The sequence below is a fragment of the Asterias amurensis genome, chromosome 4, assembly GCF_032118995.1.
Source record: "Asterias amurensis chromosome 4, ASM3211899v1".
Taxonomy (NCBI): Eukaryota; Metazoa; Echinodermata; class Asteroidea; order Forcipulatida; family Asteriidae; genus Asterias; species Asterias amurensis.
In genome coordinates, this window is record NC_092651.1 from 24132407 (window position 1) to 24156662 (window position 24256).

A 24256-nucleotide genomic window follows, 5' to 3' on the forward strand; every position below is an offset into this window, starting at 1 on the left:
CGTTTTGAATGGAAAATTTTGCAAGGTACCGCTACGGGGCAACGTTGTGACAAAGACGAATAGATGAGGGATGGAGGGATGGGGCGAATTTTAAGCAGCAATCCCGGCTCAGCTAGCATTGTGTTTTGGGTTTGACGTCGTGTGTGCGACGTGCGTGGACAACGTGTGTGACCGGAAAGTACACATTTTGCGGATGCTCGTGAGATTGTATTTATAATTTAGCGGATTCGGGTGCTTTACAAGTTATACAACACAACAGATACAGGTAAGGGATTAGACCCAGTAACTGGGCGCTGTATTCCTTTATTTTGACATTCCTTTTTCGAAATTTTGACATTTTCTGTCCTATAGTTTAATATAGTCATTATTGCTCCATGGTCATATATAGTCATACGTAGCCCTGGTATGGTAGGACGTCAGTCAGTACACTGCAACAGAGGAGTCCAACCTGGGCTAATTACTCTATGGTCATACGTAGACCCAGTAACTGGGGCGCTGTACTCCTTTTCAACAATTTTTGACTTTATCTGTCGTACTAGCGCCCCAGGGAATGGCACAGAATTTTAACGAATACCCAGTTTTTCGCGACACCCAGCCACAAAAAATGCCTCAAAATGACAAAAAGACCAAACAAACTAGCTCAAAAATCGCCTACTCTATTCTCGATACGTCTAGGATGTAACATCAGGCATTTAATTGTACTCACGATCATTTTTTAAACTCCAAATCGATGATTTTTAACTCCGCATCGTGGAGCGATTGACAAGTCTGCGATTTTCGGATGTGTATGGTAACGAAACATGGCGTCGCGTTGTGGGTGGATGTCCATCAACGGCTGTTTAATGCTACACTTGTTACAGGCGTTGCAGCGAATGCTATACATTGTACACGGGGATGGGTACAGGCGCTGCAGCTAGCGAGTGCCCACGTGCGTTCAATCATGGGCAACGTAACTTACACGGTGCCGGGTTGTTGGAAAATTATCAGAAAGGGGGTGAAAGGTTCTCAGAAAGGGAATATTGTCTGAAAGAGGGGATTTTTCTGGTCTGAAGTCTGCTGGATGAAGCTGGATGGTTCTGGATGAAGTCTGCTGGTCTGGATTTTTCTGGTCATCGCCCCCCCCCCCCAAAAAAAGAAGGAAAAAACGAAAAAAAGGGGAAAAAAGATGATAAATAAATTAAAAAAAATTCTACAGTGACACTGGCAGCACTAAACATTATAAGAAGCAATTTAACCATGCACAAAAATCGTACGCCTAGATGAAGTACAGCGGTTTTTATTTATTTATCATATTTTTCCCCCTTTTTTTTTTCTTTTTTTTTCTTTTTTTTTGGGGGGCGATGACCAGAAAAATCCCCTCTTTCAGACAATATTCCCTTTCTGAGAACCTTTCACCCCCTTTCTGATAATTTTCCAACAACCCGGCACCGTGTAAGTTACGTTGCCCATGATTGAACGCACGTGGGCACTCGCTAGCTGCAGCGCCTGTACCCATCCCCGTGTACAATGTATAGCATTCGCTGCAACGCCTGTAACAAGTGTAGCATTAAACAGCCGTTGATGGACATCCACCCACAACGCGACGCCATGTTTCGTTACCATACACATCCGAAAATCGCAGACTTGTCAATCGCTCCACGATGCGGAGTTAAAAATCATCGATTTGGAGTTTAAAAAATGATCGTGAGTACAATTAAATGCCTGATGTTACATCCTAGACGTATCGAGAATAGAGTAGGCGATTTTTGAGCTAGTTTGTTTGGTCTTTTTGTCATTTTGAGGCATTTTTTGTGGCTGGGTGTCGCGAAAAACTGGGTATTCGTTAAAATTCTGTGCCATTCCCTGGGGCGCTAGTACGACAGATAAAGTCAAAAATTGTTGAAAAGGAGTACAGCGCCCCAGTTACTGGGTCTAGGTCATACGTAGTAATAGTATGACCATAGAGTAGAAAATGTCAAAATTTCGAAAAGAAATACAGCGCCCCAGTTACAGAAAATGTAAAAATTTCGAAAAAGAAATACAGCGCCCCAATTACTGGGTCTAGCAAGGGATTAACTATAGAATACAAATTACTAGACCCAGTGACTGGGGCGCTGTACTCCTTTTTTCGAAATAATAGTACGACTACGACAGAGAATGTCAAAATTTTGAAAAAAGGAGTACAGCGCCCCAGTTACTGGGTCTAATTCTGTAATATTAATAATAGAGTACAGGGCAACACTCGGCTAACCCTAACCCTAACCCTAACCCTAGGCCTAGCCCAAGATATGACTCTTTCTCTGTACACGGGTACCGGTCAACTTGGTCCCAAGCCAACTGTCCCAAGTCAACTCGGTCCCAAGTCAACTCGGTTCCAAGTCAACTCGGTCCCAAGTCAACTCGATCCCAAATCAACTCGGTCCCGACAGGGAAGCTTGCATGGGCCCGGGCGCGGGGAGGGACCGCAACCCAAGTTATTTTAACCCAAGTGAAACTATTTATTATTCTTATAAGTTGGTTTGAAAGATTTCTTCATAATTTAACCAAACATTAATTTCCTTTTATTTTTTAATAATTATGTAATTCGTACTGTTTTTATATTGTTTAATTTTAAATGTAAGTTACTGGAAAAGAAATCAAAGAGGATTCAATTATTAATGTTTGTCAATTAATGAATTGTTGAGAGCCATACAGAAACAAATACTCTGGTTGAAAGCAAACAGACATTTGAAGAAATTTTTTTAGTTGAAAATTATTGGCCAACACAATCGGTAATTTTCAATCGGTAATTTTCAATGTTGGATATAGAAACAAATGGGTCGCTATTGAAGGAATCGAATATTATACCCCGAACATTGGTGCACACTTATCCCGTTTCATGTGCAAAAAAACAAAGGACATATTTTTTTCCAATTCAAAGAAAACATACAATTACTTCCCGTCAACCATACAGACCGAGTTGACTGGGACCGAGTTGACTCATATAAAGCCTGTACACAGATACAGAGTTCGAACTATTAAGGCCCGTTTCTGGGGCGGAAAATTTTCAAAGCTTCATAACTCAAATCTTATCTGCAACAAGCCACTAATTTCAACAGATTCACATCCTATGGCGGCATACATTTTTCTGCAGTGGGTTTTGGTCATCATTATATTCTTCACAAATCCGTCATTTTCGTGAAATAATACACGGTCGGGGACAATCGGCATTAGAGTAGTGTAGCGGTAAAAGAGCGGTAGTTGAGAAAATTCACACTTAAAATTCATTTGATTTTTACTCAAAACCTGTGATACATGTTTTAAGAATTCCACGTGTAGGGCTATCTGCAACTTCTGAAGCATTAGATCGGTAAGTTTCATGATGCAGATAGTTTCAGATGGTTTTTCAAGAAAGCGAAAGATTTTGATATCAGACGCGCTGGGGCCAAGATTACGGAGTGGATTGGACCGATTTATGGGGCTACAGAGTGGATTGGAATGATTTACGGGGCTAGGAGTCGCACAGCGTATGTCACTGAGCTGAGCGTGAGATGAATGAGTGACTCAACATGCCAGCCCGCCAATAAGTACAGTCATGACACACAGTGTGTGAATAAACATGTGGGGGCAGTGTTGTAATGTATCTCATTTTCAACTCATTATTAATATTATTGACATTTTTAAAAGTAAAAATATTATTATTTTAATAATATTTCTAGTTTTTCTACTATGACAGAGTATGACTTTATGAGTTTCCTTCCACTACCCTGGTCTCCACGTGGAGTTGATAGCGGAACGAACCTCATATATGTTATATATGGCCTACCTAGTTCTGGCCTGGCCTAGTTCTACCTATCTATTCTATGAGTAATGTGTTTTATACTTTTTACTTATCATTTATGGAGGAAGTTGGTTGTTTCCTCTCTTTCATTTATAAATGCATTGTCACTCTCTTTGCAGATTTATAAACCTTCTTTCCTCATCACTATTTTTACCTTACCGTATCCGATGTATCATTTTTCTTTAATTTTAATAGTTTCTTCTCTAGTCTGAAATAGATGGAAGTATTCCTTAAAGGAGTCTATCGTAATTTTTTCCTCACAGGAGCTAGAATTGTCTTTCGTCTGGTTAACAGGTAAACTATTATTTTAACCTTCTTACTTTGAGTCTTGAAATTGGAGACAAAGAAGAGATTGGTAGTTTAATTGTTATCTCCAAGAAGAATTGTGTTACTTAATAAATTGAACTCGTACACAATCATAGAGCTATATATATTGACTTGAGCGCTAACACCCTGTTATACACGCACTAACGTTTTGAAGCCGTGTGGGCGCATCCATGTTTATGTACAAACCAATACAAAAGCTTGAAATTTTGTATGGCAATTGTACGGCTATTTGCATGATAGTGCGTTTGTTCTTTTCTATGTGTCATAGAAACCAAAAAATGCAGCAAATATGAACGCACAATCTGCTGATGAGCGTACAAACTGTGAGCGTCATGTGCGTCATGTTTAAAAGGCGCGACTACTTTTTTAAGTACGGGGCAATCAAGTTGAACTTACGGTTTTCGTAGCGCGGACAGACGCGAATGGGCAGTCGCTTACGTAAGCGCACGCGCCGAATGTAAACAAAACAGCGCCAATTTGAATTAAAATCGTTCCGTATTCACGCAACACATCAAACATGTCTGCGCCCAGGGTGGCTTCAAAACGCAGAGCAAGTTAGCGCTCTAGTCAATATATAGCTCTATGTACACAATACACCAAACCAACTCAAAACTCAACCCTTTCATTCTCAAACCATACAACATTACATATTTTGGTCTAAAAACAAATTCCTTTTTAATTGAAAAGGTAATCATTCCCCAATCATTCCCCATAGTTTAAACTGGTTAACATATCATTTTGTTTAGTTTGATGCACAAGATATTTGACCAAAAAAGAAGCGAAATTTTACTTTATTAAAAATTTATTTGGTGAAATGTTAACAGGTTGGTTGTATTGTGTATAATAACCATATTAGAGCAACGTCCTTGCTCTATGGTAATACTTGCTGAAAACTAGAGAATGAAAAATATGTTACTACTCCATTAAAAAATGATGTACTTTACCTTATAACTTTTTTAAAAAACCCATAAAAGTTCCTCTAGAATTTAGATAAAAACTTATTCATAGAATTTATGATGACATCAGATTTAGGTGAGGTTTTGCGATAGCACCATGTTTAAATGCCGGTAAATCACATTTGATTAAAGTTTCAAATCCTTCTCAATTAAATTGTTTTGTTTTTTTCCAGAAGAAATTATACTGTTTGTAATACTTTTGTTTTCAAAATCCTGCTTTTTCATCTTTATCTCCAGGGTTATGGGCCAGCCTGCATCACGTAACACCATGTTACGTTCAGATTTCTTCGACCATCCTCCAGCTAGTTCAACAACCAGCACAAAGCTCCTGAAGAAATGCGAGGATGCCCACAGTGACAAACGGCAGTTACTGACCAGGTCCTTTCATGTAGTATCTGGGTCGACAGACAGTGATCAGAAAGAGCAACGCAATGGCTGCATAAGAGTGATGCAGTGGAACATCTTAGCTGATGGTAAGTTGGATAATACAGTTAACTGTTTCAAACAGCTTACCAACCAAAATGATCTATGGTTTAAAGGCTAGGCGCTGGACAAGTTTGGTTATTGCCAAAGACCAGTATTCTCACTTGTTGTATCCAAATGTGCATAAAATAACAAATATTAATAATTATTAGAAGTTGTAACCTTCGGGAATTCAATGCAATTTTAAGTAATCTTATTTATCATTGTACTTACCAGCTCTTGGTGAAGGCGCAGACAACTTCATCAAGTGCCCCAGTCAAGTGCTCAAATGGAAATCCAGAAGACTCGCCTGCCTCCAAGAAATCTTAACCTATGACCCCGATGTGGTCTGCCTTCAGGAAGTGGACCACTATGAGGACTTCTTTAAGAAACATCTGGAGCGGGTTGGATACGTCGGAACCTTCAATCCCAAACCTGATTCCCCATGTTTATACTGTCTTCATAACAACGGTCCCGACGGATGTGCAGTTTTTTACAAATCAAAGAAGTTTACGTTGGTCAGTAGCATCTCTCCCATTCTGGAGGTGGTTGAGAGTGGCCAAAAGTGGACGACCAATCAGGTTGCAGTTCTGGTGCGGCTACGATGCAATTCTCCCGAAAAGGGACACCCTAAAGAGTTTGTTGTCGGCACCACACACCTCAAGGCAAAGTCAAGCTATCAGAAACTGAGATATCTTCAAGGGTTAAATCTCCTGGAAATCCTTGAGAAACAAGCGGACAAATGTCCATTAATCTTTGGAGGTGATTTCAATGCCGAGCCAACTGAGGAGGTGTACAAGGCATTCGAAAACAGCAAACTGTCACTTAAAAGTGTGAATAAACTTCTTAGTGATGATGGTAGTTCTGAGCCACCGTACACTACCTGGAAAATCCGTCCGTCTGGTGAGATGTGTCACACCATTGATTACATGTGGTTTACGCAGAGTCAATTGCAACCATTGAGGATCTTACAATTTCCGTCCGGGGTGGAAATTGGCGAAAACAGGTTGCCGAGTCGGAACTACCCGTCCGATCATTTGTCACTTGTGGCTGATTTTGCTTTCACTCTCTAAAGAAACTGTGCTACATTTGGTATCAGCAGGCTCATCTAAATAAGGGCAAGACCTTTTTCATTTTCCAAAGGGCAATTACATTGGGAAATCTTAACTTAATGGTACACTTTAGAAGAGGCACCAAGGCCAAGACAGTTTCATAGAGCTGCTTTCAAAAGCAGAAAATATTGCTCAACAATTTTTCTGCTCAGTAAAATGAGCAGGATACCAGTCACATATCAACACATGACATGATGTTTTGGCTGGTAACATTATTCTGGTGAGCAAAATTTGTTTGCGCTGAGCTACTTTTTGTGCTTAAGCATCTCTATGAAATTTTGCCTGGGGCAATGAGGCCATATGACCTCTATGTCATTATGGTAAATCAGCATCAGCCTGTATCAGGCTAATACTATACTTGGGGGGGGGGGTGCAAATAAATTTGTAGAAACATTGGCTACAAATAAAAAGTCACAGGTGATGATTTAATGCACCAATTCATCCAGTGAAAAGTTTGACAATCATATGCGGCATGGTTTGTACATCTACCAATCACTCCAGAAACTATGAGTTGTCAAAGTGCTTCGCTTTGGATTCAACTGTTCACATGCAGGTTGATTTGTTTAGATTCTACCCAAATTGGAAAACTGTAGATTGTGCTCATCTTTTCCACTCAGATTTGTTGAGGGAGATAAAGATTTTTTATTTGTTTCAGGGTTTATATAATCATGTAATGTGTGTGTGAAAAAAGCAGTTTATTTAAGTCTTTCGTTTGTCGATTGTTTTTTCATAGTTTTAAATAAGCAATGTATTATGATGCAATTTTCGTGCTGAGATTTTTTTCTGTTTCCTTTATAATGTATACTCCATCAGAATCTGGTTTGGAAGGAATTCCTGGAAAGAAATTGATTCCTGGAATAAATTTAACAACGTACTGAAATTCATCTTAATATACCTTTATCATGTTGCCTCCATCTTGGTCACGTTCCTCGTATCCAATAACAATAATAAATGCAAATAACCATTTAGCAAATAGGAACCAGACTATTTTGTTCTTCCAACCTCGGTTTGAGAACATTGATATCAATGGGAACAATTCAAGATGGCGGCACAATGATAAAGGTCTATATGAGTGGTCAGTATTGTCATAGTGATTTGTTTTGTGACATCACACTTTACTTAACATATATAAGATTGGATCGCAGTTAAGATCGATTTTAGCTTTTTGTGTAATCAAGCCCTGGGGCTTGCTTATTTCACAAAAACTTAAGATTGGTCTAATCTTGTGGTCTTAATGGTGTGGCAGACTCGAGCTCTGGTGTTTCTGATCGGCAGAGTGTGGGTTTGAGCCCCGGTCATGACACTTGTTTGTATCCTTGAGCAAGATGCTTTTACCATAATTGCTTATAGTTCTTTTGATTGGACATTAAGCCATAAGTTCTGTGAACTAGGATTGGTGGTGTAGAGGTAATCTTAGCTAGAACTCTTATCATGGAAGTGTAGGGGTTAACCAGTGTTTCTGGTTCACATAACAAGCACCCTTATTTATAGGTTTCTTAAGGTGTTACAGTGATTTCGTTCACTTATGAGGCATCCTCGGTTTCATTACCAGAAATACATAATAATGATAGCAATAATAACTTTTTATCAATCTTAGCAAAGTTTAGGATGTCACAATACAAATCACTGTGGGGTTTGAAAACTCATCTTAAAATCTATATTGGCTCTTTGTGAAACCGAGTTCTGGTTCGAGGTTATGATACAAATCAAAGAAAGACCAAACCCACTGTGTACACAACAGACTCTCATAATTGTTAGAGATGCAACAAAAATGCAATGAAAGTGTCCCTGGGGTGGATTTCACAAAGAGTTAAGACTAGTCTTATCTCGAGTTAGGAAGAGTTACTCGTCCTAACTTAGGACCAGCCATACGTTACTTATATCTCTTAGGACTTGGGACTTGTCCTAAGTTAGGACTTGTCCTTTCTCTTTGTGAAATCGACCCCTGTTACTATTAGAGGGATTTTTTTCAGAAGTTTCAGAGCAAAGATTATATTTTTAAATGCTTTTGATTGAAAACGCTAGGTATTTTTGAACGGGAAAGAAAAAGTTTTAAAAAATAGGTTAGTTTACAGGCAAATGTATGGCTGCCTTTGGTAAAGAAGTTTGTAAAAAGAAATCTACTATAAGTGAAGGGATAAGAGTAGGGGTAAGACCTGCTTCATTTAGAAGAATTTCAGACCAGGTCAAGAAATTGTCTCTTGCTGACAACAAAGGATAATATAAAATAAGATAAACATTTTATTATCACACACTGGGGAAATTTAAAACTGTCCTTGATTCAAATAGACAGACAACAACAATAAAAAAACAAACAGACAGATGGATTAAACTGGGGGGGAAATGAATATCAAAAAGTATTAAAATATGTGCAAGGTAAAACTAAAGCATTGTTCTTAATCCTGACTTGCAAATGAGTTTGTGTGAATCGAAAATCAGTTTTGCAAATGTATTACTATAATCTACAAATAATATTTATTGTATAAAAAATATCTCCAGATTATATTATTCTAGCGGTATTTATTATTTATAGATATATATAGAATCGATTATTACTTTTAAGTTTAAGATAGTTGTGCACGATGTGTTCCAATATTAAGAACTTATAATAAAATATTATGCACAAATGTATTACACTTTTGTTTTTGTTTTGTTGTTGTCCATCAATTGTCTAGAGTTATCATGACCCACATTTCTTTTTTCTGAATGGTTATGAATGTTCAGGACAAGTAACAAAATAATGTACACAATGAATGAGCAATTGTTTTCAAGAAGCATAATCATTCAAGTCTCATCAAAAGTTGTGATGACTTACATGTACTTGTCATTATAATGTGCACAACCTATCAATTACATGATGGATCATGGTTCATGTATGTAGAAATGAGGGTAAACAAATTTGAGGTTTTACTTTCTGGGGTATAAGCTACAATTTTAAACGGCTGATGTGCCAAAAACTTTGAAAATCCATTTGACAAGTTTTCAAAATTCAATTGGTGTTAATTTGGCATAAAATTTTAGCTTTGGTTGCATTTGAGTTAAAATTGAGTGGACAAGCGCCCTCTGCCGACTGGTGTCTACACGTTTAGTAACGTATAATTCACACAGCATATGACAGAGAGCAGCGCAGCAGACGACGGAATGCCCGTTGACTGACTCTCTGGAGGAGGCACATCCACATGGTAATCTTCTAAACAAAATATTATTGGTATGGAGGCAATATCGGCTCTGAACATACATCTCCATGACTATGTAACAACGGGGGCCCGGCTGCCGCTGGTCATCTCGGAAAAGTTTCTGTATGGCGCTGTTCTGCCCCAACTTGATAATCGTGCGTTTAAACTATAGTTGGGACTAGACCCAGTAACTGGGGCGCTGTACTCCTTTTCAACAATTTTTGACTTTATCTGTCGTACTAGCTAGTACGACAGATAAAGTCAAAAATTGTTGAAAAGGAGTACAGCGCCCCAGTTACTGGGTCTAAGTTGGGACTGGTCCCAACAAGGTGGACTTGTTGAGCTGTTAGTGTTAATGGCTCCGCTTTTAACATCGGTAATGGCTCCGCTTTTAACATCGGTCTCATCACTGTCACCATTACGTAATGGTGACAGTGATGAGACCGAGGTCCCAACTTGAGTGTTAAAGTAGCTTCATACGTTATCGACCCTCATATGTTTTCGAACCCCAACTTTGATTCCCGTTTACCGCGAGATTGTGCAAGCTGCACCGTTGACAGAAGCTATGCAGTTTACTCACGGTCTGTGTTGTCATCAGACTTAATCATGCTGAGAATAAAGTTTCCTGTCGTTGGTTATGCTCAAACATTTATAAAATGATTGATTTTTGGTACAAATCACCAGTGCATTATTATTATGCCAACATTCAAATGAGTCAAAGAAACATCTGAGGCCTATTTCCAGTGCGCCACCTTTACCTGGTCCACCTGGGCCGAAGCCGTCCCTTGCATCATGTGTCGAATAACTCGGCAGTGTGTTCCTTCACGAACTCAGCCAAAATTGTTGTTTCTTTCGAAAGACCAGTTCGGTACTCGGTCTTGGCTAGGCCCTAGACTTGCTTTTAGGCATGACTAGTACTAGCCCCATAAATCGGTCCAATCCACTCCGTATCCGGATTGGACCGATTTATGGGGCTAGACTAGTACAGGCAGTACTGACTGTAGAGTGTAGGCTAACTTCTTAATAATAATAAAAATGACTTCAAACCGAATCCTTCACCGACTCAAAAGTGCTCAATATTGCAGCAATCCTAATTGATAAAAGTATGCAGTATGCAGTACAGTACTACAGCAGTAATTAAAAACGAGCACCAATGCGAATGAAAACACTTAAATGTTTAATTTATTTGACAAAACTTGCACCGATAATCTCTTAACCACAGACAGAAACCAAATGACTTACCAAAATCTTAGCAACAAGGTTCTAGCAGACGACATTTCCCCCTCACATCTTGCACATTTTGCGCGTCTGCACGGTTTCTTTCTCCTCTCTACGTTTCTTGTTAAAGACAGTGGACACTATTGGTAATTGTTAAAGACCAGTCTTCTCACTTGGTGTATCTCAACATGTGCATAAAATAACAAACCTGTGAAAATTTGAGCTCAATTGGTCTTTGAAGTTGCGAGATAATAATGAAAGAAGAAAAGCTTATGAGTCAACTCGGTCCCAAGTCAACTCGGTCCCAGTCAACTCGGTCCCAAGTCAACTCGGTCCCAAGTCAACTCGGTCCCAAGTCAACTCGGTCCCAAGTCAACTCGGTCCGTATGGTTGACGGGAAATAATTGAATTGGAAAGAAAAAAACTACTGTCCTCTGACTTTGTACATAAAATGGGATAAGTGTGCACCAATGTTCAGGGTATAATATTTTATGCCTTCAATAGCGACCCATTTGTTTCTATATTCAACATTCACTTTTGAAAATTACCGATTGTATTGGCCAATAAGTTTCAACTAAAAAAAAGATCTTCAAAATGTCTCTTTGCTTTCAACCAGTCTGTATGGCTCTCAACAATTCATTAACTGACAAACATTAACAATTGAATCCTCTTTGATTTCTTTTCAAGTAACTTACATTTAAAATTAAATAAAAACCAAAATCTACTAATTAAAAAACAAAAACTATTAAGGAAAATAGTGTTGTTTGGTCGAAAATAAATAACAAATATAATATTGTTCAATTATAACTTGGGTTGCGGTCCCGCCAGCCCTCCCTCTCCCCTGCCCGTGCAAGCGTCCCTGCCTTGGGACCGAGTTGTCTTGGGACCGAGTGGACTTGGGACCGAGTTGACTTGGGACCGAGTTGACTCATAAGCTTTTCTTCTTTCATTATTATCTCGCAACTTCAACGACCAATTGAGCTCAAATTTTCACAGGTTTGTTATTTTATGCACATGTTGAGATACACCAGTAAGAAGACTGGTCTTTTACAATTACTAATAGTGTCCACTGTCTTTAACAAGAAACGTAGAGAGGAGAAAGAAACCGTGCAGACGTGCAAAATGTACAACTCGTCCGTCAGCTATACTAGACGGACATTGTCCCACAACACAAACGATGGGGTTTGAGCATGTCGATATGAGGTAAAAATTGCTCTTTTTAAAATCAATCCCGACAAAATTTGGCTCTAAGTGTTCTTTGATTGAACTCTTATTGACCTAGGACGTGGCCCAGAAAAGCCACTTCGCAATCTCAAAAAGTGTTTAAAATTCTAGGAACCACGCGAAGTTCGCTCAGGGTGGTTCCCAGACGCGTGGACATATTGTCAGGGGGCGACATTGTAAAGTCCTGGGGGGCGAGCTGGTCAGGGGGCGACTTTGCCGGGGTGACATTGTTGGGGGCAAGCTTGCAAGGGGGCAAGATGACAAGCATCCGGTTGGGAAATTCATGATACAACCATGGAGGTAGTCTATCTCATGGGTCATACTACTTGCTGTCAACTCGCCGTTGACTCACTTGGTGTCGTCAACTCGCCATCAACTCAACCAATACACATTTAAAATCAACAAAAGAGGCATCTAGAACTGTAAAGCTGAAAGATAATTTTCATTGAAGTTTGTTAAATTTCGGTTATTTTACAACATTTATATGAGTTTTGTTCACGTGAAAAAATTACGCAGCATAGCTTTTACAACATGGACAACAGAGGGCGCTTTCTGGAAAACGGAATAGTCTTAGCCAAAGACGTCAATTATTGGTACCGCATAGTGTATTATGTACTGTGCTTCATGTAAATTGATCGCTAACGACTTGGGTCAAGACTAATCCATACCAACAGCAGTTGCGGTCCTACTAAAAGCCGACAACAAGCCGACAACGCCGACAACAAGCCCAGAGCGCCGCCAACACGCCGCCAACACGTTTTAAATACCTCAAAAATGGCAAATAAACCATATACATTTTAGAACTATATGTGTTCTGTAATATAAACGTAAAGTTAATGTAAAAACTTCACAAAAAGTGTGAATTTTTAACCAGAAAAAAACTTCACTTGCACGGAAAGCGGTCGGACGCCATCTTGGCTTAAAAACCGTGTTTGGACCAGACCATTATGATACGGGTAGATTTAGCACTTGTCAACAACAGAGGGCGGGCTTTATGTGAAGACCTTCACTGCAGTGTGCACAGTGCATGACGCCCGCCCTCTATTGCTAAGTCTGACTCACCCGCATCATAATGAACTGGTCCAAACACGATTTTAAGCCAAGATGGCGTCCGACCGTTCTCCGTGAACGTTAAGTTTTTTTTCTGGTTAAAAATTCACACTTTTCGTGAAGTTTTTCCATTAAATTTATGTTTACATTACAAAACACATATAGTTCTAAAATGTATATGGTTTATTTGCCATTTTTGAGGTATTTAAAACTTGTTGGCGGCGTGTTGGCGGCGCTATAGACTTGTTGTCGGCGTTGTCGGCTTGTTGTCGGCTTTTAGTAGGACCCAGCAGTTGAGTTGACGGCAAGGTGGCGGCACAAGTGAGTTGAGGGCAAGTTGACAGCAAGTAGTTGGACCGTACCTCCATCCATGATATAACCGTCCATAAATGTAGAGGCTTCTAAAAGGACACAAGTGTCACGACCGGGACTCGAACCCACATTTTACTGATCAGAAGTACTTGAGGTGATCAAAAATACTAAAGCTTCAAAAGTCCAGTGCACATGATCACACAGCCTCAAATTTTTAGGAAAGAGAATCAAACAAATAAATGGTAAATATTCATCAAGGTACCTCCATTTCAAAGACATTTAAAAATAATGTGATTTTTGTGTCTTCTAGTTGCCAGTGTAATTTCTACCCACTAAGCTTACTACCAACACATGGAAAGTAAAGTTTGAAAAATGACTGACACACCATCAGGGGACGAGCCAGCTTCAAAAGGGACTGTGAATGAATTCCATTACTTCCGGGAGCAAGTCTATACTTGCACGGGAGAGGACCAGATACCAAATATTTACGATCAGTGGGCAGAAAAGTATGACGAGGTAAGTGTGCTATTATATTAAAAGTGAATTGGGAAAAGTTTCCGTATGGCGCCACCACTTTTTCATTTGATATGAAATAATATAGGAACTTATTAACCTGATTGATATATCCCTATTTCTAAAAATGAGTGAAAAAGTGGTGGCGCCATGCGGAAAGTTATCCGTGAATTGCTTCAGTTATTACCACGCAATTAGCTATTTCCGATGTAGACTTTGTCTTTTGAAGTTTGTAGTCGCCAGACACACAAGGCCTGAAGGTCACTTTAAAGTGTGGGCTACAAACTATTTTTTCCAGTGTCCATTGCCACCTACTCCTTGTGCTGAAACAGGGTCACTTCCTTTACAGACCATTAGGATGTAGGCTTGGGTATCATCCATCAGAAGCTTGGCTGGTAGAGCAGAAAGCACTACCTACCCAACTTTACAAAGCAATCCATGAAGTGTCTTGGTTAAGGACACAAGAGTCACGACCAGGACTCAAACCCATACTCTGCTGATAAAACACCAGAGCTTGAATCGGGTGCTCTTAACCGCTGCGCCATGACACGCCACCAAAATATTGGTGACATGAGAACATCAAGAGTCATCCCAAAGTTATAGTGAAAGTTGAACAAGTAACCAACACTTCAAGCTCCCGGGCCGACTTCAGACAGAGTTAAGATTTATCCTTATAAATTACTAAGATGGATCTTTGAATCGAGTGGTCCTCAAAGTTGCAAAAATATGTTGAAAGAAAAAACACTCCTTGTTGCACAAATTTGTGTGCTTTCACTTGCACAACAAAAGGCTTCAGGCCTGATGTCTTTTAAAGGAACACGTTGCCTTGGATCGGTCGAGTTGGTCTTTGAAAAGCGTTTGTTACAATATGCATATGGGTAGAAAGATGTTGTAAAAGTAGAATACAATGATCCACACAAATATGCCTTGAAATTGCACGGTTTTCGTCGTTGACTCCCATAAATGGCCGACCATGTTAGTTTGCACAGTAAAAGGAAAGCCACGCAAATTCCAGGCAAACTTGTGTGGATCATTGTATTCTACTTTTAAATTATCTTTCCAACCATATGCATTTTATAACAAACGGTTAGAAATGCTTTTTATAGGCCAACTCGTCCGATCCAAGGCAACGTGTTCCTTTAATATTTTAGTGAGAAATTACTTCAGAGGGAGCTTTTTCTCACAATGTTTTATACTATCAACAGCTCTCCATTGCTTGTTACCAAGTAAGTGTTTATGCTAAATACTATTTTGAGTAATTACCAATAGTGTCCTGTGCCTTTAAAGGTAGGGTCATAGATTGGTTTTTTTTCAATGTAATTATATTAGCAAAATTATAAAGAAATTGTAAATGTAATTATATAAGGAAAATTATAAAGCAAGATACAATATGTCATGCGTATGATTAACTGGTATTATGTTCATCCTTACCACTGACATTAACCATTTATTTATACAGCATTGTTCCTCAGTGGGCTATGTGGGCCCAGCCAATCTGGCGAGTGTCGCATCAGATATCATTAGTGAAAAGTCAGCGAGGATCTTGGATGCGGCTTCTGGGACTGGGATGGTTGGTGAAGAGGTAAAGTTTTGACATCTTTTAATCACAGGCCTATATATTTTGTGGTGTTGAAATGTCCAGACATGCTATTTTTCCCTTATACTTAAAGGTACTTGTCATGTTTGGTAATTGTCAAAGATTCTCACTCGGCATATCCCAACATGTGCATAATAAAATCAAACCTGTGAAAATTTGTTCATCTAAGTTGCAAGAGAATAATAAATAGTGAATGAAAAAACACCATTGTAGCACACCTTTGTGTGCTTTCAAATACTAATAAATGACTTTAGATGAAGTCTTTTTTTATTTAAATGAGAAACTAACCTCTTTCTTAAAAACTACATTACTTCAAAGGGAGTCGTTTCTCACAATGGTTATAATATTAACAGCTTTTTACCAAGTTTTTATGCCCACAATTGTTTTGAGTAATACAATAGTGGCCAGTGCATTTAAAGGAGGTTTGGGGAAAATACCACATGTCTACTCTAAACTCTACTCCATAATCACCATAAAAAGAAACAAATTATTCTTTTTCCAAACAGTTGAAGAAACTTGGCTTCTCCTGTATCGATGCCTTGGATCCATCTCAAGGTTCACTTGACCAGAGTAAGACACTGGATGCGTACACTAACTACATATGTGACACTCTGGATGAGCATCGGACGCAAATACAAGACGGTCAGTTGAACTTTAAACGCTTTGTTTTAATTTCGTTAATGTTAAAGGCAGTGGACATAATTGATTAATTGTTAGCTTAAAACCTTACTTGGTAACGAGTAATGGGGAGCTGTTAATAGTACAAAATATTGTGAGAAACAGCTCCCTTTTAACTACGTAGTTTTCGAAAAAGAAGTAATTTTCCACGAAATTGATTTTCAGGCCTCCGAATTATATTACGAGGCCTCGAAATCAAGCATCTGAAAGCACACACTTTGCGTGATGACAAGGGTCTTTTTTCTTTCATTATTATCTCGCAACTTTGACGACCAATTGAGTTAAAATTTTCACAGTTTAGCTATTTTATGCATATGTTGAGATACTGGTCTTTGACAATTACCAATAGTGTCCAGTGCCTTTAATCCTGGCCAGCTTGAACTAGGTTGTCTCTGTTCCTAAATCCCTGCTGTTCCCTCTCCCACCCCATTTCCTGTTCTTACACAATCTACCCTCATCTCTCATCTATTCTTCACATGTTGCCTGTAATTGTATCCAAACCTTCCATCGGTCGTCTTTATTCAGGACCAGTACTTTAGTTGCTATTTAGCCTATAGGCAGGCCTGCTTGCTTTGTTTTAGAAAAGGGCAAGGGCACCAAGGCATTTTCTTCTTGGAAAAGGGCACCCTATAAGGAAATTGTAAATTTCTACTGGATTATTTCAAGGGCACCAAGGCAATGACTAGGGCGCATGGAGGCAATCGCCTTTGTTGCCTCCCTAATGTATCAGGCCTGTGTATATGCTTACATATAGTTCTGTATAACATATTAATTTTATTGTTTTCCTATAGCTAAACTTTTGTTTGCAAATATTGTTATTGTACTTCGTGAAATAGTGAATAAATATTAATAATAAAAATAAAAGTATCATATATTTATTTGCTGTAGTATCATAACAGGGAAGCCTAAGTTACTCCCTAGGTCACTAACAAAAGATTCGCCAAGCTGACTCTCCTCATATTTTTAAGGGACTTTTAAAGACTCATTTGTTTGAATCTTTAGTTTTGTAACTAATGCTTTATATTTCATGTCATTGTTTTATGTTATGTGTTGCGCAGAGAGGCTCCTCAATTATGGGAATGTCTTGTGTGTTTTTCTTTTTACAGATTGCTACGATGCTGTGGTGATGTGTGGAGCCTTTGGGATACCTTTTCATGTGACTGCTTCGTGCTTCCCGGAGCTCATCCGAATAACAAAACCAGGTCAGTTTATAATAATCATTTTAAAGAATAAAAGATCTTTTGTAACACATTTCTGTTTTTGATATTCTTATATGTATTCTTGTTCTTTATTTGGCCAATAAACAATTACAAGCAGACAGTATGTGAAATGAACATAATACAAAAGTAAATACAAGACGAAACAAACCGCATGGGTACAGAACAACCGTAATGTGATGGCCAGGATCAACAAATATATAATAAAACACTGTAGCTCGAAAGCCTGTTAATCCAGTCACATGGGGAAGCAAAATAAAATACTACCTATAAAAAAGTAATAATAATTTAGAATAAATCTGTAATCTGTATACACAAAGCACAACTTAAAATAACAAAAGCAAATTTGATACAAAATGAGGTTTTATCTTTACAATAAGAGCATGGCAAAAACAAACATCAGCAAATATAAAATAAAGGGAAGGTAAAAACAAACATCAGCAAATATAAAATAAAGGGAAGGTATATATGCCTAGTAATTGGAACCCACTGTTTGTTTCAATATACAATTAAAATAACCTGTGAAAATTTGATATGAAAAGGCTGGAGTGTTTTTGATATTGCTGAAAATACATTTAATAAAAAAATGTGTGTTTCTATACTTGTTCTCTGCAGGTGGTTACATCATGTTCACAATGAGCACAAAGATACTGGAGGAATGGCAGGATAGGGTCACAGCAGCCATTGATTCTTTTATTCAACAGGGAATCTGGGAACTTAAGGAGATGCGCTGGATTCTTTACCATGTGCATGATACCATTAGTGAAAAGGCAAAAGTCACAATTCTTAGAGTTAAGGAAAGGTAGTTTTTTTACACTGACTAACTAACTACATGCGCTTTATTGTATTTTCGGTCTCATGATGACAGTAGGAAACATATCCTTGAAATATTTCTGTCTGAAATGTCATATTTTTTCGTGATAATACATTAAATTCCCATTTGGAGTTTATTGTTCAGTGAGCGTTTTAATCATATTCTTTTTAAATCATTTTCATAAAAAATGTGTAATCGGTTTTTTACTATTAAGATTTACATAAAACTTTTACATGGTCTAATGATGACGATAGTAAACATTCTGAAATGTCCTATTTTATGAGAATAAATACATATATTTTCCCATTTGAAGTTATCGCTCAGTGAACACTTTAATAATTTTTTTAAAATAGGTTTTTCACTATTTTCTCGTGACCCAGATGGCTAATCGATCTCAAACTTCTACAGCATGGAGCAAGGTCGAGTGCGAGCACAATGGTTAACTAAAGGTTGATCATTTTGACTCGAACCCAGGCTGGTCGACCATTGGTTGACTACTGTGGTCGACCATTTGGAACCAGCCTTGAGCCCATGGTTTCTTCACTGGTCCCAACAGCATGTTCCATTCTAACATGTGTTAAGCGCAGAGGGGAACCAGTGACACTTAGCGAAAAGGTGGAAGGTTGACTAGACTACCAAACGAGTTATTCGGGCGAGTCTGTGGTCGACCACTGGTGGACTAAATGTGCGCACTCAAACTTGCTTTTTGTCAGTTTATGTACATGGTGGATTACACTGCCAGCAATTGTTTTGTGAGCAAAAAACCAATTCTGTAATGGAACGTTCCTTAAAAATTATGCTTAAAACTTTCTTGGTTTAATGGTTTCCATTGTGAATGATCACACTATTATTAATGATGTCAATAAAATAATTTGTATAAAATCTGAAAATCACCTTTTTTTTCACAGTTTATTGATTGTTTATTTATTTATTTATTTATTTATTTCTTGTTTATCCTGGGAAATCCATTCAGTAAGAAAAACTCACTGATCTCCCATGGATCCCAGCTAATAACAAACTACAGAAGTGAACTTAAGATAAAAATATTACAAATTTACACAGAAAAACATTGCACATTCATTTAAAAAAGCACTAGATCCAAGCTTTTTGATCCTTTTTCTAGATCCAAGCACATACATTTTGAAACTAAAAATAAAAAACGATTTTAAATAGGACGAAGAAATTTAAAGGGGGAAAAATACACATCCATTAAAAACACACAACCAAATACAAAAAACAAACAAACAGATGAACCTCAATGGAGTAATGACAAAAGCCAGTAAAATTGGGATTAAGAAAGTCAGTAAGAATGGGATAAACTGAGCTGTTTGAGTTGAGTTAAAAATTGATTGAGTTCTTTTGGCTGTAGAGATTTCAGATTATGCGGCAAGTTGTTCCAAGCCTGGGCACCCCTAAAATTAAACGTTCTTCTCCCACTTTCTGTTCTAGGGGGCAGGAGGGTCACATTACCAACAGTGCTATTCCTAGTTTGGTGACGGTGTAATTCACTGACTGGAACAAAAACACTGCTAAGATAACTTGGAACAGTGCCTGATAAACACTTAAAAACCATGGTATTTATATGAACGGCTCTTCTTTCTTCAAGAGTTTTCCAGCCTAGTTCATTACGAACAACTGAAGCTGATGTTCTAGATGGGACCTTAAGAATAGTCCGTCCTGCTCTATTCAAAAGAACATCAAGCCGCTGTAACAGGGTTTTGGATGCATTACTCCAAACAATATCACAGTAATCAAACTGAGGTAATATAAGACTTTTCACAATAAGGTTAAGGGTACGCATAGGCAAGACATTTTTAAGTCTGTTTAAGATACCTATTCTTTTGGAGACAGAGGATGCTACATGGTCAGTATGTTCTGTCCATTTCAATTTACAATCAATATGAACACCAAGATATTTATAACTGGTGATTTGCTCCAGGCAATTATCATTCACAAAAATATCAAGATTCGGATGTTCACATCTGGCAAGTTTTTGGGCTGAACCAATCAACATGCTCTTAGACTTGGTAGTATTCAATTTTAATCTATTGTCGTTGAGCCAGTTAGATATTTTCTGCAGATCATGGTTCAGATATAAATTAATCTGATGGATATCTTTACTTGAATAAAAAATAGAAGTGTCATCGGCATAAAGAACAACTTTAGTATGCTCAGTTACAGAGGTGATATCATTAATAAAAATAGAAAATAATAATGGGCCCAAGATAGTTCCTTGAGGGACTCCAAAATTGATAGCATCAGATTTGTTTGACAGGACATTCCCAATTTTTGTTACCTGTGTCCTTCCACAAAGGTAGGACCGGAACCAGTTGAGCTTTGGGAATTTTCAAAGACTTGCGAACAGCATAAATCAAACAATGGTCACTAAGATTAATCTCCAGTGTTCCTGAGTTAGTGTACATAGTGGGTTGGTTGGTCCAGATATGATCTATGCAGGTACTACTATGTTGAGTGACTCTTGTAGGGCAGGTGATTAATTGATTTAGTTCGTAATTATTCAAAAGCCGTTTCAGTTTTTTCCAATGGTTTGAACTTGGAGTCAGATAGTCAGCATTAAAATCGCCCATGCAGGTTAATTCCGGTGGAGTTCCTGATGACGTGTACATATTTGTGACATCATCAAGCACAGCTGGAAAATCCTCAAAGAATGCCTCATTGTCTGGAGGCCGATACACGTAGCTGATAATTAGTGGTCTTGTTGATGGCAGCTGGATCTCTAGCCATATTGATTCGACTTTGTCCATACTATCAGTAAGAAGTATCTTGTGGTTAACTGTATCTCTGACAAATACTGCAACTCCACCTCCATAGCGATTCCGATCTTTCCTATAAAGTTTATAGTTGGGTATTTCAAGTTCCTGAGTATCTATTGAGTCACTAAGCCATGTTTCAACAAGGCCAATGAGATGAGACTTTGTGTTGGCTGCCAACAGGCGCATTTCTTCCAACTTAGGGAGAAACGATCGGACATTAAAGCATATTAATTTCATACCTTTTGCTGAATTAAGGCTTTGTTCGCATTCATGGTGTTCATTCCTTGGATGTGTGTGTTGACTTTGAGACAGCTCTAAGATTTCAGCTTGGGTGCTGGGAGGGTCATATACGTTGTTAAAGAAAGTAGGTACAATATATATAATGTTATCAGGATGGCGTTTTCTGTCATTAGAAACCTGTCTACGCAAGGGATTGATGATCGTAGGTATAGCCTGTCGTAGATGTTTAGATTTCTTAAGTCCACCTCTAGTTCCCCTGTAATTTCGCCGAAGGTTTAACTCTGTAATGATGTTCCAAACCTCCGTGGGTAGATTCGCTTTAACAGTCTTAGAGCCTATGCAGTATAGTTGGTTTATGCTGTATCTGTTACATGTTTTCTGCGTATGATTTGCTGATTGCGTTTGAAGCTCTGGTCCTGGGTTCGGTTGTATGTCACCACAGCATATTATTGGGAGACTGAACGTTGCACTGCTATTTGGGTAATAGCTAATAGGAGCTTTCAGGTATCTGTTTCTGTGCAAATGTTTCTGGGTGGTAAATTGTTCGGTAAAGGCGCCATTTTGGATTGTAGTAGTCCCAGTAGAAAGGACACACAGAAGGCATAGTAGCAGAGCACGTACCCCAGCTATTTCCATTCTAGTATCACCTTTGTATGTTGAAACGTCTTATTAGTGCTCAATATCGGTGCACATGAAAGGTTTACTCAACTGTGGCAATGCAGCAAAGTAGTGGTCAAGGCACAATGATATGGGGAACGGGACAATTCTCAATGGCCATCCATACCTGTTAATGTATACACTACAGTGTATCTATCCATGGGAACATCAAATAGATGTTGTTAAAATCTGGGAACTGTTGTCCCATAGAGTAAGGGTTGTCCTTATCATAGCAGACATGTGGCTGTATATTAAATTGTAAACTCTATTCCAGTAGGGCTGCACCTGTGCATGCTGGCCATCACATCACAATAATGTGGGGTGTCGTGGCCGAGCGGATGAGAACACCTAACTCAAGCTCTGGTGTTTCTGTTTGGCAGAGTGTGGGTTCAAATCCCGGTCGTGAAACTTGTGTACTTGAGCAAGACGCTTAACAATTCCTTCTCTCCACCCAGGGGTAAATGGGTGCACAGGCTGTATACTCCCCAGGGAGCTGAGATAAGAAAACATTATTCAACAAAGTTTTAAGTTTACCAATTATGAAGTGTAAATCTACAGGCTGCTTTTTGAAAAACGGCAGTGAGCCAGTTTCAGGTAAACAAAATTTGAGGTGTTTTACTTCCTGGGGTAAAGAATATTATATATATAATATTTTTGCCAAGGGGTGCTGGATTTTCCAGAGAATCGGCGAGCGCGGTATGCGAAGCCAATACGGCGTGGGGTCCAGGGCCCGCTTAAGAGCCCCGAAAGTTTTTTGGTGCATTCTGAGCCATTATTTGGCACTTACATGTATCTTTTCGAGGTAGGATATTATTATTATAGTTGTCTGACATTCGTACTAAGAACCGATCGTAATAGTTTGGCGCTTGCGGCAGTGCAGGGACTTCACAACATCGCGATCGACATACAACTAGATGTCTCCCTCCCTCCTCACGCATGGCATTGTACATGTATAGTGTGTTTTTAAAAGCAGTTCTATCCGATCCTTGCTGCAAGATTTTAGCGTAGCGGCGCCGGCTAAATAGTGGGAGTTAAAAATTTATTTGTTAATGTTATAAAGTGTTACAAATTTTTCACTCGGGGATTTTAGGGGTGAGTTAAAAATAGTTATTATGTTACAACCATTAACGTTCGAAAAGTAGGGTCGCTTTAGCATATTCCAGCACCCCCTTCATTTTTGCTAGGGGTGCTGCAGCACTCACAGCACCCCCCCCCCCCCCCCCCCCGCTCTCGCGGGCCTGGAGAAATCTTCAGTATAGTTATCCAAAAACATATATGATAAGTTTTGAATTGGTGAGTGTTTTTAGAATGAAATGTGAGCATTTAGCATTTTGCTATTGGAATAGTGCAAGTGCACCTGTTGATCATTCAGTGGCACAATATTTGTATTAACTTCTGAACAGTCGCCCTCTGCCGACCGACTGGTGTCTACAACTTTTAGTACAGTTGTAATACTTTTAGTGTCAACAACATAGAGTTATGTAACAATTGTCAAGAAGCACAAGGGACACAACGCCAATCGCTTCTGAGGAGCACATTGTATGGTAATCTTATGGCATGATGCTTAAAACAAATATTTGTTTTAAAAATGGTATCGGGCCAATCTGAACTCGTTTCTGAATGACCACAACAAATGAGCTGGTGCACGGTATTTGACCGAAAACTTTTCCAAATTCAGGGCAGGGTTAGCAGGGCCATACTTGGTCATTTCCTACATCTCATCAATCATGGAGCTATAATCTCATGATCTCCCCATGCATGGTCGACCATTATACGTATACGTAACACTGTTACTGCACTGGTCATGCCCTAGCCCAACTTGTGTGGCAAGTGGGGCTAGTCACGCCCTAACTCAAGGTACGTGAAGAACAAATTCGATGTCAAATCAGTCCGCGCAAAGTGCAGATAAGGCAACGTTGCCTTATTGTGCAACCAGTAGCGCAATAATGCAACTTCCGGTGTAAAAGTAGAAAAATGTAAGCTACGTTGAAAACAAGGTGAAATACTATGTCAATGCTTATCAGCTTATGTGGTCTGAGGGTAAAATGAAACATCTTTACTGTTGTTTTAGGATAGTTGGGCTGGTTGGGGATGGGGTGGGGTGGAGCATGGAGGAGGGGTGGGGTATGG

The 24256-nt window shown here is 38.8% G+C and overlaps 2 protein-coding genes across 8 annotated transcripts; both read left to right on the top strand.

The window, feature by feature from the left end:
* The first annotated feature begins 64 nt into the window (after positions 1-64).
* Positions 65-7023, top strand: LOC139936561 (nocturnin-like). Of its 3 annotated transcripts, none has more exons than XM_071931390.1 (4): positions 65-265; positions 3995-4093; positions 5320-5555; positions 5782-7023. In XM_071931390.1, the coding sequence occupies exons 2-4, from the start codon at positions 4017-4019 to the stop codon at positions 6615-6617; spliced, it is 1149 nt and encodes a 382-aa protein (XP_071787491.1). In that variant the 5' UTR covers positions 65-265; positions 3995-4016; the 3' UTR covers positions 6618-7023. The 3 variants fall into 3 exon arrangements, with proteins under 3 accessions (XP_071787491.1, XP_071787492.1, XP_071787493.1); XM_071931391.1 differs by having other exon boundaries at positions 4063-4093; XM_071931392.1 differs by lacking the exon at positions 3995-4093.
* On the top strand, positions 1561-19345 carry LOC139936562 (methyltransferase-like protein 27). 5 transcript variants are annotated; one of them, XM_071931394.1, is made up of 6 exons: positions 1561-1683; positions 13947-14152; positions 15609-15731; positions 16253-16388; positions 17531-17626; positions 18257-19345. In XM_071931394.1, exons 2-6 carry the CDS (start codon positions 14009-14011, stop codon positions 18445-18447), a joined length of 690 nt encoding a protein of 229 aa, XP_071787495.1. In that variant the 5' UTR covers positions 1561-1683; positions 13947-14008; the 3' UTR covers positions 18448-19345. The 5 variants fall into 5 exon arrangements, with proteins under 5 accessions (XP_071787495.1, XP_071787497.1, XP_071787498.1 ...); XM_071931396.1 differs by lacking the exon at positions 1561-1683 and adding an exon at positions 9750-9838; XM_071931397.1 differs by lacking the exon at positions 1561-1683 and adding an exon at positions 12555-12574.
* The last annotated feature ends 4911 nt before the right edge of the window (positions 19346-24256 follow it).